The sequence below is a fragment of the Ammospiza caudacuta genome, chromosome 1 (genome assembly GCF_027887145.1).
Source record: "Ammospiza caudacuta isolate bAmmCau1 chromosome 1, bAmmCau1.pri, whole genome shotgun sequence".
In the NCBI taxonomy this organism is placed as follows: Eukaryota; Metazoa; Chordata; class Aves; order Passeriformes; family Passerellidae; genus Ammospiza; species Ammospiza caudacuta.
The window spans coordinates 17,547,914-17,562,890 of NC_080593.1; the positions used below are offsets into that span (position 1 = coordinate 17,547,914).

The 14,977-nt window shown below is 37.3% G+C and overlaps 1 protein-coding gene across 2 annotated transcripts in view; it reads right to left on the bottom strand.

Annotated features, from left to right (window-relative positions):
- MYO3A (myosin IIIA) overlaps positions 1 to 14,977 on the bottom strand; it is a 105,415-nt gene that overhangs the window by 61,926 nt on the left and 28,512 nt on the right. For both annotated transcript variants that reach the window (XM_058812643.1, XM_058812645.1), the window contains exons 5-8: positions 5,416 to 5,492; positions 4,013 to 4,158; positions 2,251 to 2,316; positions 1,694 to 1,849 (exon numbers count right to left, since the gene is read on the bottom strand). In XM_058812643.1, the coding sequence (XP_058668626.1) occupies positions 1,694 to 1,849; positions 2,251 to 2,316; positions 4,013 to 4,158; positions 5,416 to 5,492 (445 nt within the window). The remainder of the gene's footprint in view (positions 1 to 1,693; positions 1,850 to 2,250; positions 2,317 to 4,012; positions 4,159 to 5,415; positions 5,493 to 14,977) is intronic.

Here is a 14,977-nt window from a genome sequence, read left to right on the forward strand (position 1 = left end):
ATGTAATTTATTTTATTTTATTATTATTTTGAAAGAGAAAATTCTGTTTTCCTTTGGGAAATTTGACATAAAAATTACACTTGATCAACTATAGGTTGATCAAGTGTATAGGTTGTATAGGTAACTTCATCACATGGTAATATATTCCCTTAAATTCTAGTTCCCATGAAGAGCCATCAGCTTATAAAACACAGTGTAAACAGGACAGAGAAAATACCAGTAGATCATCCTGTTCTTGTGCTACTTGACTGCTCTGTATACATGCAAATTGGGCCACTTTCTTTACGTTTGTATTGTACAGAAAACAAAAAAAAGTTCATGTAGTTTGCTTTATGCAGCATTTACATGAAAAAATAAAGGATTTGAAAAAAAAAAAAAAGAAAATAAAAATAAGTTCTCTAAAATGGGTAAAAAAAGTCACAATACCTAATTGACTGGAAGCTTGATTGTTTTCAAAATTATTTAGGCTTTAAAAGGACTAATATCACAAGTGTTAACAAGATTTTAATTAATATAACCTAGTGGTTTGGGCTTATTTTACCTCATAAAATTTCCCTGTGTTTTTAAAAAAAATGCTATTTAAAGCCTGGATTATGTTGCTGGTTTAGTGCTCAGCACTGACATCCTATAAGCTTATTTGAGTTCAAGAATCTTTCTGGATTAAACAAATGTCAAGTCTGCAATATATAGAGAATATAAATCCAGTCTGAAGCTTAAATGAAAGCTAAATGCATAGTTTTATACTGCAATGTCTGAAAAGGGAAAGCACTATTCCTCCCATATCCAGTTAAAGTTGAAAGAACTTCAATATCATAATTATTTCAAAATATATTTTTACTATTATCTTCAAAGCATAGAGTAAATAGAAAATTCTCCAGAACTAGAACTGAAGACTGCTGTATATATTGTTACTCTAAATGTGTCAAAGGAAATGTGGCAGATTATAACAAGCTTTTTCCCACATAAATGATAATGCCAAAATGCATTTTAAATTTCATGTTCCAATAAAAAAAAAGTAAAAGCATGGTGCTTTTCCTTGAAGCAGGAGCAGTCACACCAGTAGTACTTCAATACTATTCTACAACATTTCACATTTGATATATATATATGTGTACTGTATGGAGTTTTTTCAATTGTAAAACTGAGCCAAGACATTTTTAAGTATTTTCATTAAAAGCCAACAGTTGTTAAGTGATTTGTTCAGAATTGATATCACTTAAATCCTAGTGGAAGAAAGAAAGTTTCCATTCAAGAAGACATAATATTTGATGCTTGCAAAACACAGTCTGCTGGGACCATCACTTATTTCAGTGAGAAACATCCAATTCCTGCAGGAACCCGACCAGCTGATTTTAGCATACTTACTCAAACTAAACATTAGCTGACCATGCAAATGTATGAAAATACCAAACATTAATTTCACCTAAACTTAGCCTTCTAAAAGCTGGGGTCTAAGACTATATCTGGAGTCACAGAAAAAAGGAGAGGCACCTCAACAGATTGTTTCATCCCACATGTGAATCATGATGCCTCTCTTTTTCCATTGGCAGTACAGGGAACCTCAAATATTAAACTTTAGATTTTTTTGCCATCTAAAGTTATAAGGGTTGAATCTTTCTCTGAGTGCTAGTCATTCTGAAACAGTGGAAGTATCAAAACTGACCCAACTGGTCCACTCTTTAGTTAGTTTTACCTTGCCTTTTCAGTGACTCCCATTTGTTGATGAACATCAATAAATTCCATGAGTTGCCTTTGTAGCGTGTTTTCTTTTCCTTCAATTTGCTTAATAAAATCATGCTGCAAAAGAGTAGATACTGTTGGACGCTTCTCATAATCTTTAGTCAAGCACCTGTGCTGGCAGAAAAAAGCATATGATCATTGAGGGTTTGCAGTTAAGTTTTGAAATGCTTGTCTGGAGTTCATTCATGACTCCATAATAAATATATCTGTCTTAATCAAAACAGCTCTGCATGAAAAACTGATATGACTTCACAGAATTGATGACTCCAAAAAGTTAAATTATTGCATTTTAAAAACAAATGTTCTTTAACTTAAAAAATGTCAAAGGTATTGAAATGCTATATACCTATATATGTATAAATACAGAGCCTCACTTGGAAGTCAAATGGATTTACTAACTAGCCTTTTAAGGGAAAGTATTAGTTGCAATAGATTTCCACAAAAGATATTTTACACATGACATTTACAGATGTTCCATATTCAACCAGAGTGGTCTCAGTTGTTACTCACTTGTTAATGAAGTCATTGAATTCAGGTGACCACAGTTCAGGCTGCTGTAGCGTTGGAGGAGGATTCCTGCAAAGGTCAGTGTGGTGATAAGTTAATAAGCTACTCACTTGACAAAAACAATGTGTGAAGGCAGGCTGAGTGATGAGTTTTAGAAGGCCACCGAAAAAAGACATTGATTTCCAGTGGTAAAAGGAGCATGGGTAGATGATGCAATGCCTCATTGGTTCTCCTGCTTTACATAACTAATAAGGAGAAATAGCATCGAGATAATCTACCAAGTGTAGCTAAGAATCACTGAGATTTTTTTCAATCAAATCAATAAAAAGAAATTAAACTAACAACTCATTAATCACTATTCACTTGTAATGGCAAATTCCTATTTTCAAGCCTCAAACAATATACTTTCTTAGGAAAAATTTTAAAAAGCAATTCTATTTAAAGTTTTCTCAGAAGGACTGAATTCATCAACTTGCTGAACAAAGTGTCCAAAATAATTGGTTCTTTATTAATTATTCTTCATTCATCAGAAGATAATCAGAAGTGAAGGTTTAAATAGAGATCTATTGTGAATGGATATACTGCTTTCTTTTCTATTGTTAGAGCTGTTTACTCTAGGTGTTCTTTCAGTTGAAATAGTCTTGGCAGTTTTCTTCCATTCAGAGATGCCATTTTCACTGAGTATGGTCATGCAGACAAAAGGAATGACCAGCCAATAGACAAGGTGACTTACTGTCTCTTTTCAATCAACCAAAGCTGCTTTTCTTCAAGTGCTGCTTCATGTTTACTCTATTGCTTTCAGGTTTATTAAACAGAATGAAAGGGTATTGATCTTATATTGCTCCAGAGCAGAAAGGTGCCCAGCACTTGTAAGAGTATAAGCCAGAAGCTTTTTTGAAGTCCTAGCTGCAATTACTGACCACAATAGTTTGCAACTGCTTTTTCCATAGCAAGCGAAGGTAGGAAGACCATTCATACTCTGCTTCAGTGCCAGGTCAGCCAAGATTTCTTAAACCTAAAGGTAATTTAAATTCATTTGGGTGTCTTGGCTGAAAAGGACTCCAAGCACTTACATATCCTATGTGGGGCTCAGCTGTTGTGGTACTGCTCCAGTTCCTAGGATGAAATCCACAAACTACTACTGTATGATCATTACCTACAGACTTGGAGATTGATGTTCTTTGAAATGCCATGAGTGGCACTCTGCCTACTTATATTTTCAGCTTCAAAGCAAAAAACACAAAATAAGTTGCTATTTGCACTGCCCAAGGACAGCAACATTGGAACTGCCAGAAGCAGCACAAGCTAATAAAAAGATGAAGCCTAAATGCCTATGAGGATAGAAGATAACTCCTGAAGATAAATATGGGACCTGTTCACCACAGTGGCTGTGTATTCGGACCCTGTATTTCTATCATAAGTCATTCTTTGTAACAGAATATACGAGACAAAAACAAGTCCTGCATTCATGTGAGCAGCAGCTCACTCAGAAGAAGGCCCTATGACTTTTTCTCAAAAGTAGCTAAAAGTCAACTCTGAACTTCTCAATGTGCCCACATGGTTCAAGCAGAGCCTGCAGAAAATACAACTGGGCAATGTATTTTAAACCTGCCTCCTAGTATAAATAACATAAAGAAAGTCCACAAACTTATATGATCTAAGTTTGAAGAAAGCAAACTTTTGGGAAGCAAAACCTTTTGGAAATCAAACTTTAAGGAAAAAGTTCAGTCTAACTCCTCAACAAAAAAAGACATCAAACTATTACCTTGGTATTTTGAAGAGTGCCCTCATGGGGTGCAAATCAGCAAGGGGTGGATCTCCATCTCCCAGCTCTATTGCAGTAATACCCAGTGACCATGCATCACATCTAGCATCATAAGAGCTATCTAGCTGCTGCTCACAGGCAATCACCTGTTGAAGAAAAAGTCCGGGATGGTTTAATATCCCCATTTAAGAGCATGCCTCTGTAAGAGGAATCTCTTACAGATTGCACAGTGAAATAAACAGATATGGACACATTTAGAAAGCTAAAGCATCCATCCAATTGCCAAAACCCCCCCAGTGTTTAAACTAGAGAAAGCAGGTGTCCATGAACACCACATTCTCCAGCAGATGTTCTCTGATTTGGAGAAAGGGTACAAATCCATGTCTTTTTCAGCTGAACAAATTCCATTCCATAACAAAGGAAGTAGAAGGAAAGTCAGCAACCCTACAACTCTTTATATGGATTATTCTTGCTAAGTAATTATTGTAAGTATACTGCTCTCTCTGTGAAGTGAAACAATCAGGAAAGCAGGAGTTGGATTTACTGTCTCTTACTGGGTCCTCATTCAACCAAATCAGCCAATTTTCAGATCAAGTGGATGTGGACAAAGTTCATTAGATCACAGCAAAGCATTTACCTTCAAATAAATTTCAGCTTATCCATAATGCTGGATGAAATCTAGAATTTTTCATCCCATTAGGTGCTGATCTAAACCAACATGTACACCATTAGTTATATGGCTAGACCTATGTGTATGAACACAGTTTTTGATAAAAATAAATATGTATAAATAGACTAGTTTCATGTGCTATAAACAGATGTACTTGCATGTGTTTGTGTGCACACAAATACTCTAAGTAGATAAGCTTATTTATAAGGAAATATTTTTCCTATCTCAGCTTAAAATGTATCTGTATATGCTTCAATTTCAGTCAGGAAAAACCGCCACAGAATCACAGAGCATCTTCTTCATTCATAATAACCTTTTCCATTTCTTGCTGAAGCAAGTATGGATATATAGTATCAAAAACTTTCCAGGGGCAGAAGTCAAAATATAGAAGCTATAATTTCTCTCAGTACCACCTTGTGCTCCTTCCATCCATGGGGAGATATTTATAGTTTCAGAGCTTGAAAGGCTGAAAAGTACCAATAGTAGCACTCTATATTCTTCAACATTTAGCTAAGCATTTCAGAGTCTTGCTCTCTGCCTCTAATCTTGCAATTTCAAAAACAAACCTAATTTTAACTTAATTCTTGCAAACGTGTAAGACAGAAAGGTTTAAAGCACTTTTTAAAAGGACATTGCTGTTTCATTTGGTGAAAGGACCAGGAAGAAAGACAAAGAGCAGAAATGCAGAATACAGCAGCTCGAGTACCAGTGACAAAATGTTCTGAAAGCTGACCTCTGGAGCCATCCAGAACGGGGTGCCCACGGAGGTGTTCCGACGCAGACGAGTGCTGGTCAGCTGGGCAGACACACCTGCAAGAACGAGGGGAAGCCATCAGCAGAGCAGTTTCCATCCAAGACAGCCCTTCTGAAGGGTGACATCCTCCTCTTGTCATGCTACAAACTCCTATGCAGGTGAATCTCAGATGCATCTTTCCAATTCTCTGGAAAGAGAGGCCTCCTCCTGAAGGGTTCTCTGCTTCTTTTTTTGCAGAGGCTTCAGCAGGACCGGGACTTAGTCCCAAATGAGCATTTGATTATTAATCTGACTCCATATTTTTTGACTAGTCAATTAAAAGTTTTCTACAGCTGTTTCAAGAGAGCAGTAAAACACCTTAGGGAGGGTGGAAAAGTACTGTACCTTCCACACCTTCTAATGCTCACTACTGACACTAACCCTCCATTTCATTATATATCTATATTTCATGCTAACACTATAAAATATACCTATTCTCGTCTCTTAACTGCTCTGCCATAAAAAAGAAACAACAAAGCTGTGAAACCTCAAAAATTCTTACAAAAGCAGAAGTCTCTCCATGCTCAAAGCACATTCTCAAAGCAACAATCCTGTAAATCAGCTTTGCAATATGAGCTGTAGTTTAGGGAATTAACTATTTCAGGCCAAGGGTCGGAAAGTGAACTGTGAAGTTCAAAGGTTCCTTGCAGTTTTGAGTTAAAAGACACTGAAATATTAGAAAGTCAAGTGGGCTACAACACAATTCTGAGCAGCCTGCCACCTACTTCCTTCCTTAAAAAACAAGGGTGTGCTGGTTGGAATAGTGCACGCAAAAGGGACAGTACAACATAGAAAAAACAGCCCCTCAGCCAGCATGCCCCAAACAATTATGGATTTATGAGTCACAAATAACACTGAAGTCCACACATGGAGAAAAACAGCCCTTCAGCTAGCAAGCCCTAAACTATTATGGATTTGAGTAATAGCCAACAGTGAGGTGCACCAGAGGCATAGTCTGAAGAGCTGATGCCATGGATGGCCAGAAAGGTCCTGTGCTCTATATACACATGCTCCAGCCTCAGTCTGACTGACACTGGAGCTCACTTATTTTGCCTTCATGCATAAATCTGCCTTTTCTTTAAAATGTGAAAGGACTTGTTTTCACTCTGTGAGTTCCATTTCATTGTTCTGAAACACATGAAGCTCCAGTGAGCACCACTGTCCAGTTTCAACTCTGTATTGTCTGGTTTGAAAATGCTTGACCTTCTCCTCCTGAAAAGCTTGCAGACAGTTCATAACAAGCAATTCACATTAACTATCCAATGGGAATATTAACTAAACCTCTGTATGGGCAAGATTCGATTGTTTTGGGGATTTTTCAGTATAGGTAAGAAACCATAGAGAGGCTTGATTTGTTTTTTCACTCTAAAGCTACGTGTTCAGCTCTGATTCACTAAATATCTGCATTTGGTTCTCACAGAAAAGTATGCAACATCTGAAAATAAAGACTGCAAGGAATACCCCGCCTGCTACTTTGAGATAAATGCAACCACTTTGCATTTGCACTGTGGCTGCCTCCCTATAAACCAACCTTGGGAAAGTTCCATCTTTATCTCTCTTTATGTCTGCAGAAAGTCCAATACACAGTGTTATGCATCATGGAAAGCAGGACAATGTGAGTCTTAGCACAAAGTCCATCAATCCTACTTCTACTCAGCTAAGCAGGGGCTTTGTTTTTGCCATCTCGGGGAGTTGTCTGAGATCCAGCTTCCGGCTCACAGAGTCTGTGGCTGTTCTGAGCTCCCAGAAAAACATGTCACACATCACCTCAGCTCGGAAATCACTACAGGGATGCCAACAGACATTATTATGTGAGATCTTTGATTTCAGGGGGAGCTGAGGCTACTCTCCCTTCCTCCATGTTGTGGGAGTCCCCTGTGCAAAGCTCATTTTTTGCAGTCTTGGACAAGGATATGAGATTCAGATCTGCAGGCAAAGAAAGACACTGACTATATTTTTATGATTCCATTGTCAGATTTTATAAATAATCATAACTTTCTGTAAAGATAAGGAACAAAATATAAAAGGTACATTACTGTGTTCAATCTTCTCTGTCTATGCACTGTTGGGTTTTTTCCCTCTTCAAACTGTAATTATTAAATGAACTGAAGATTTTTTCCTCCTCACCCTTGTTTCATTTCAATAAAAAACTGATTTAATTTGAATTGTTCACCACTTTCTTTAGGCTCTTGAGGATTTTGTGTGCTTTTTGTTTGGTTTTTTAATCCTTTTGCTCTCAGCATTAAAGTGGCATTTTAGATTATGCAGCGTAGGTCTTATGACAAATGATATTTCCTTGGGCTTTTTCTGTGTATAGAGGAAAGATGATGTAATTCCACACTTAGTAACATTTCTTCCAGCATTTCAGTAACCAGTCAAGCATATAGCTGGCCACTTTTTTTTAACCTACATATTTTCAAACAAAACCATCTTGTTCCTCCCCTCCCCATTTACTACTGCTTTGTTGCAAAATGAAAATCTAAAATATGTTGTAAAATGATGTTTTATTAAACATGAATTATTCTTTCTTGTGTAAGTTAGGAGTTTTATAAATATGTGCATTAATAGTACCAAAGCACACCAAAAAGAAAATATTGGGGATAGAGCTGCATTTCTTCTTATTTTTTTCAGGCACCATTTTACTAATAAAAACTGAAAATTAGGACATTTACACTATTAGTATTTTTCAAGGTTTTCATTGTGAAAACAGGCATATTGAAATACTCTTGCAAGCAACGCCATCTGCTTCTGACCTTAGCACTCAATAAAAGAAAAAAGAGGGCAGAAATTAGTTCCCTATTATTAGGGAAGATTTGTCTCACAGTGCCCAATCTGAGCAGACAACATTATGATCTAAACTGAGAGGCTGTACAGCATCCCTTTATGATGATGTCCTGTGACAGCAGTATGCCCATTTTAGTGCCTGATGCTGGTGAAGGAAGGGCCAGCCCTAGTAAATTGTACTAATCTCACATTGGACACACAGCAGGGAGACTGCATTTATACATAATGAACTTGACCTTACCCCCAAGGGCTTACACTCCCTTAGCTATTTCTTCCTTCTTTATTTGTGCCTTCAGTGTACACTTCACTACCAAAGCATCCTCATTGTGATCTTCTGTAGATTAAGAACATGTAACTCCATTATTCCTCAAAGTAGTGTCTGGACCAAAAACTGCTCACACTGTTAACTCTCCAAATCTAAAAAGGCCAAAACGCTTTGAATTATTTCCCAATCTTTTTTTAATCTCCATGGGAAACAGATGTATAACAGCAGCAGTGTTTCACACTGCATTCCCCTTAAGCTCTCTGGCGGGTATGTTTTGCCATTCTTGTTCCATATTGTATGATGCAAAAAGTGGCCTCTCCCTCCACATCTCTTTGCCCAAAGGTGTGACATCAGTCTTTTATAAATCACTCAATACCACCTTTTATAGTAGATCTGGAGGCAGCAGGTCCTAATGGTCCCAGGTTTTCTTTAAGCACCTTACGCTTCATTTTGAGAAGAAGCCACTATTCCTGCCAGGATGCAGACAGGGAAGCAGCTACTTCCCTCTCAACAGTGGTGGAGTTATAACTCAATTCCTCTGTAATTGTTGATACCCTTGACATTGATTTCTTTGTTTGCTTATTTCAGGTTGTATTGGTGTAATGATACATACCCAGACAGAATACTTCAGACAGGTCGGCTGAAACGCATACAAAATGCTAAGAAAAACCTCAATCATTAAATTCCTTCATACTACAAAATGACAAAAGACAACAGGGAAAGAACAATATTAAATCAAGGCAATTCTGGTAGTCCAAATGGCAAACATCACATCAGGCATGTAACTACATGCAACCACATATAGTGGAATCCCCACTAAGACTGTAAAAGGAGATCAAAGAGCTTCTCCCAGGTTTAATTATTTATCATGAAGAGAAAGCATAAAGACATTTAATTGAAAATGTTACTAACAGACCATAAGGACACAAATGGTGGGTTTGATGACTTCACAAGAGATGTTTCAGAACCTTTTTGAAACAATGTCAATATTCAAAATTCCTTATGGATTATAAACTGACTCCAAAAGTAAACTTTTAAATTAAAAGAGCACAGAGACTATGCAGCTCAACAGTGAGCTGATGTGAAAAAAGCATGCTTGAGAACTTCTGGTCAGTGATAAGGGCTCAAATTAAGTCTAGAAATAAAAATCAGATTCTGAACTATAAGATGGAAATCAAGAAATAGGAAACAGAGTTGAAATGATGAGTCAAAAGTATTAGAATTTTCAGCAGTATTTTATGTTGGAAGGTGCTATGTTATGAGGAAACATGACTTGCTTTTCATAATTCCATGCAACCTCCTCACAATCACCTTCTTGTCTGTCATAGTTTGGAAATTATTTACAGGATATTGGCTCCATCACCCTCTGTGATGGAGATCATATTGGTCTGACCAGACTGTAGTTCTCTGAATCCTCCTTCTTGCCTTTTTTAAAGATTGAAATGAAAGTAGTTGTCTTCATTACTTCAGGAATCTCCTCCAATCTCCAAAATGCTTCAAAGACTATTGGCAGTGATCTTGCAATGAGATCAGCCAGTTTCCTCAGCACTCCTGGGTGCATCCCAACAGGCCCCATGGACTTGTGTCCATCCAATTCTTTTAAATGTTACCTAACCTGATCCCGCTTTACTGAAGGTACATTTGCCTTGCTCCAGACTTCCCCACTGGTCTCAGGGATCTGGGATTACAAGTTAAGACTAAGTGGCAAAGAAGAGATTCAGTGCCTCCACCTTTTCCATGTCCTTTGTCCACATTCTCTATATTTCTGTATTATTTTGATGTACATAGTGTTTTACTGTTGAAAACTAGTGTTTCCCAAGCCCTCAGCAAAACACACACTGTAGATGCAAATTTTTAACTGAAATAGACATATCCCAAAAATAACCAAAAGGCCCAGAAAGATCAAAAGCTTAATATCCAGGAAAACCATATATATAAACTTCCTGGGAGATGAAAAAAAAGTAAATGGCATTTACTACAAAACCAAGAGACATGGAGTAAAAGGGGATAAAAAAGTTAATCTGTACTATCAAATACAGGGGGACAAATATAAATGGATGTTAACGAAATGAAAGTCCAGTGGCTTTCATGGTAAACTCACCATGAGGCTTCAAGACAAAGAAAAAATATGTTTAAGCATACAAGGAAAAAAATTAAAATCCTAAATCTGATACAGAATCATTAAAAGGTATATACTGATAATAAAATGACAAACAGTGCCCTAAATAAAAGGCAGAACATTCACTATATTTGTGAGATTTATAATCTTTTTTTTAAACAAAAGGGTTTGATATCACTTCTTTCTTTAATAAATCCAAGATCTTTCATTTTACAGACTGGGCCTTCAGTGGAGCAGGTGACCAGGCTCCCCTCCACATGCTCCTGCCAGTTCAGTGCATCACACCACCAATGATTCTAATCAAATCTCATGCTCCAGGGCTTCAGCTGGTTTCCTGAAAGGGATGCACAGGAACATTTGTTGTCCTGTTGCACAATTGGCCAGATGTACTTGGATAGGAGAACTACTCTTCTCTAGAGCCTCAGGGACTTGTACAGCTACACACAATCTGGTGCAGTTTGATGGTGAGGAAATTCCTCCTTCTCAGATGCTGCCTTTCTTATACCTTTCATTCCAAACTGACTGCTGCTTTGACACCCAAAAAGGATGTTTTAAATCCCTGTATGACTAGCAAAACTCTGGAGATTTTTCTCATTGTTCAATGACATGGTTTTCCTGTTATGATAATCCTGGAAACACCTATGCTGTTGGAACAGAATATTTAATTTTAAATATTCAGGACTGGAATACTCCAGTATAAATAAGTCACTGGGTTCCATCTTCAGGTAAAAAATGAATGGGGTTTAGTATACACAGATGAGACTAGAGAGTTTCTAATAACCTCAAGAGATGACTGTTTTGTGACCCATGACAAAACCAAGTGGAAGTCTTTGCTGGCCAGAAAGGGCAATTTTCTCACTTCATGTGTCTCTGGTATCTGACACCAGCTTTCAGCATCAAGCTTCTTTAATGCTTAAGCCACCAGTGACATCTTTATGTGAATTAATAGAAGAAAATATTTGAAAGACCAAGTGAACAGCTTATCCTGGATATAGCATTTGGCCACATGATTTCTGTTTTTTATTACTGGACAGCACAAAGGTTTTCATTCAAACATGGCCCCCCCCAAAAATTTTTAGGACTAAGCCTTCAACAAAGAATTAACCATTCAACAATGAAAAAGCTCCACAGCTCAAGTCAATGCAATCCATCTTATCCCTGCTAACCCTGGGTTGAAAATTTGGAATTATTACTTTGATTGGGTTCAAAGCAGTTTGACAAGCTGCTCATGAAGAAAGCTTTCTTTAAAGTCTTTTATTTTTATTGGCTTCTGCCATGTCTCCTACTGCATTTTAGCAGCAACATGTGAGTGTCATACTATATTGTATGCAGAAATGACAACACAATAACAGCCTGGTTTTGATCTGAACCAGTGAAGCAGACAGCTTTATTATGGATGTATGCTAGAATGACTAAGACAAATACAAGTCTTGCTATGACTCATTGCTTAAAGTAAGCTAAGGGCAGAAAGAAAATGATTTTATTTTTGAACTTTCAAATTAAATCAAATTAATTAATTGTTTCATTTTTGCAGAATGATTCAGACAGCATTTATAGCTAATGCAGGGCAAGCACAAAAGGACACACTAGGATATTCTTACTACTCCAGAATAAGTCATCTACAAAAGTTTGGAACACTACTCAAGGTCATGCTGAGCTCCTCTTCAATGTCAGCAGGACATGCAAAGCTGGAAATTAAGATATATATTAAAAGGGACAGAAACTGAAATGCCCCAGCATTTGAACTTGGATCAGTCACAACAGACTTCTCAACCTATTCTCTGAGCACAAGGTGGCTCTAGACTCCCTCTGCTGCAGCCCGACCTGTGCCACGTGCAATCCGAGCACAGTCCTTGAGAGCCTTCTTGGCCCATGCAATGCCACATGGCCCAGACACTTGCCAGGCTGAGCTGTGATCAGCCAACAAACTGCCTCTAACAAGGCTGTTCGTGGTCATTTAGGTCATGCCAGGAATGGCCATAGCACTGTGTTACAACAAGAGAACACAAGAGCCGGTGAGGTGTTGCGGTGAAAGGATGGCATCCAGTGCTGGAGCTCCCTGCCCAACCTCTGACCAAAGATTTACAGATGCTTTTTTCCCCACCAGACCAGCAGAAAGCTCCCTCATCCCAGGAGATATGAACAATTAAAGAGATGGAATTATCAAGATGCAGTTGTACCATGGACTCATTACTCCATGGAGACTGTCCCCATTGTTCTGGATATGCTGTACAGGGTAACTGATTTTACTTCTCTTGCTTTGTCATTATAGCAGCTGCAGGCTCAGATACACTTCAAAAATTCAATATTTTTAGCACATTCACAGAATTTTAAATATTTTGGCCTGTATTTCTGTATCAGAATACACATAAATATCACAGAACAATACTTAACAGAAACACCTGTGCATTCTATCTCATGTTGATCAATTGTTATTGATCACTAGTAGTGGTAAAGCACTACTAACAACCCATAATTTGTAAGAAAAAGTGGTATACTACTGAGACAATACAGGATGTTGGCAAAGTAACTCTTTCTAGAGGAAAAAAAACCCAATAAATTTATTTTAATGACTCAATGGAAATATGGAATTAATACTTGTATTTAGTATTGCCCAAATGAAATTATGAATACATTTTAAAGTAAACATAGAATGAATTTAAAAATACACTTACAAAACTGTGTCTTGCCATTGACTAGTTTCACCAAATTGCAATTTTGAATAATAATAAGGCCATCTACGAATGCCTGTTTTAAGATTTCTTTTTTTCTTAACTTTGAAATACTTCAAATAGCTTTAAAGAAAAAATGATCATTCTCCCCACAGCAAAATAATAACCTAATTACATTCCAAACACAAACACTGACCTCTGTCAGCTCCCAAACTACATAGAAACAATAGTTCAAGTATTAAACAAAGCAATATCAGTACGTCTGAATAGAGCAATACATATTCCCTTCCCCAATTCATTCTTCCCCCAATGAGTTGCTCTCAGGGTAAATCTCTAGCTGACCCTGGCTACTGTCCATGATAAAACTGTGCTAGCTATATGCAAAGTGGGATATCTGAAACTGCATTTGGAATGCCAAGACAATATTCACAAACAACATCCAACACAACACAAAAGCAGAAAAATGCAAACTAAGTGTGTTTAAAGTGCGAAAATCACCCTAACTTCACTATATATTCCATTAATATTACAATACATGTTTTAATTATGCAACCTATTTATCCACAGTGCTAAAGGAACACTTGAAGACATTCTATTAACTGCAGCAACACAGCTTGTATTTTTCCACCATCTGCCAGCAGCAGTGAGATTGCATTACCTTTTTTCCATGCTTTCCACTGGAACCTCCTTTACATATTAAAAAACATAGATCTTTCCAATGTATTGCTTATCCAGAGCCTCTAGTGATGGAGAGTTTTAGGTATTATTAACAAAACAACTAAGAAGAAACTGAAAATGTACAGTGCCAACCCTTTCCATATCCCCTTCCCACAATTACACTACGGGGCAAACTATGAGCAATCATGGGATCTCTTGTGCCTAAAAGTAGGCTCGAAATCTAAAGATTTAATGAGTCTACCCACATTTTATTTTCCTTACAGGTACTTGAATATTTCTGATACCAATCTAGATGTCTGACTTTTTTTCCCAGTGACCTTTCCTGGTAATAACAGCAAAGGTCTAATTACACATCGTATGAAAGTATGTTTGATGCACAGACAGGCATGGCCTTCAGAAAGAAACAGTGCTGCTGGAAAAATATGCATTTCTTAAGTGGGGAAGTATAATTTATATTTTTTTCTGGACATTTCCAAGGCAACAGCTGCTCATCCTGAGATATTTCCAGTCTGGGAAAGCAGGTTTCAGTAGTCCTGAAGAAGTATGAGCTACCTGTCTCTTGGTAAAGACTATCAGCCTAAAGGTCAACCCTCAAAAATATAGCTAAAGAGAAATTTTCCATGAGCCTTACAGTCCCCGCTTTTTAGCTAAAAGAATCACTTTGCCATGTGACCGTAGGTGTTTCATATAGCTTTTAGTGGAAAAATGGTTCTTTCCTCCATGGCTTCTGGGACATCAGCAACTTGTCTAGTTTGCTGATAGGGAGTTGTGTCCTCTAGGATCCTCTTTCATAAAAAAAAAAGCATGAAAAGTCCTGGCTTTTGAGCTCCCAGAAGCACTGAAATGGCAAGGGATTTCAGAAATAATTTCAAATCATTTCAAATGAAATGTCACTCAGACTTTTTCAGACCAAAGTTAAAGTAATAACAACAACAATAATAATAATAATAATAATAATAAAGCTAAATATCTCTTCTCCCATTT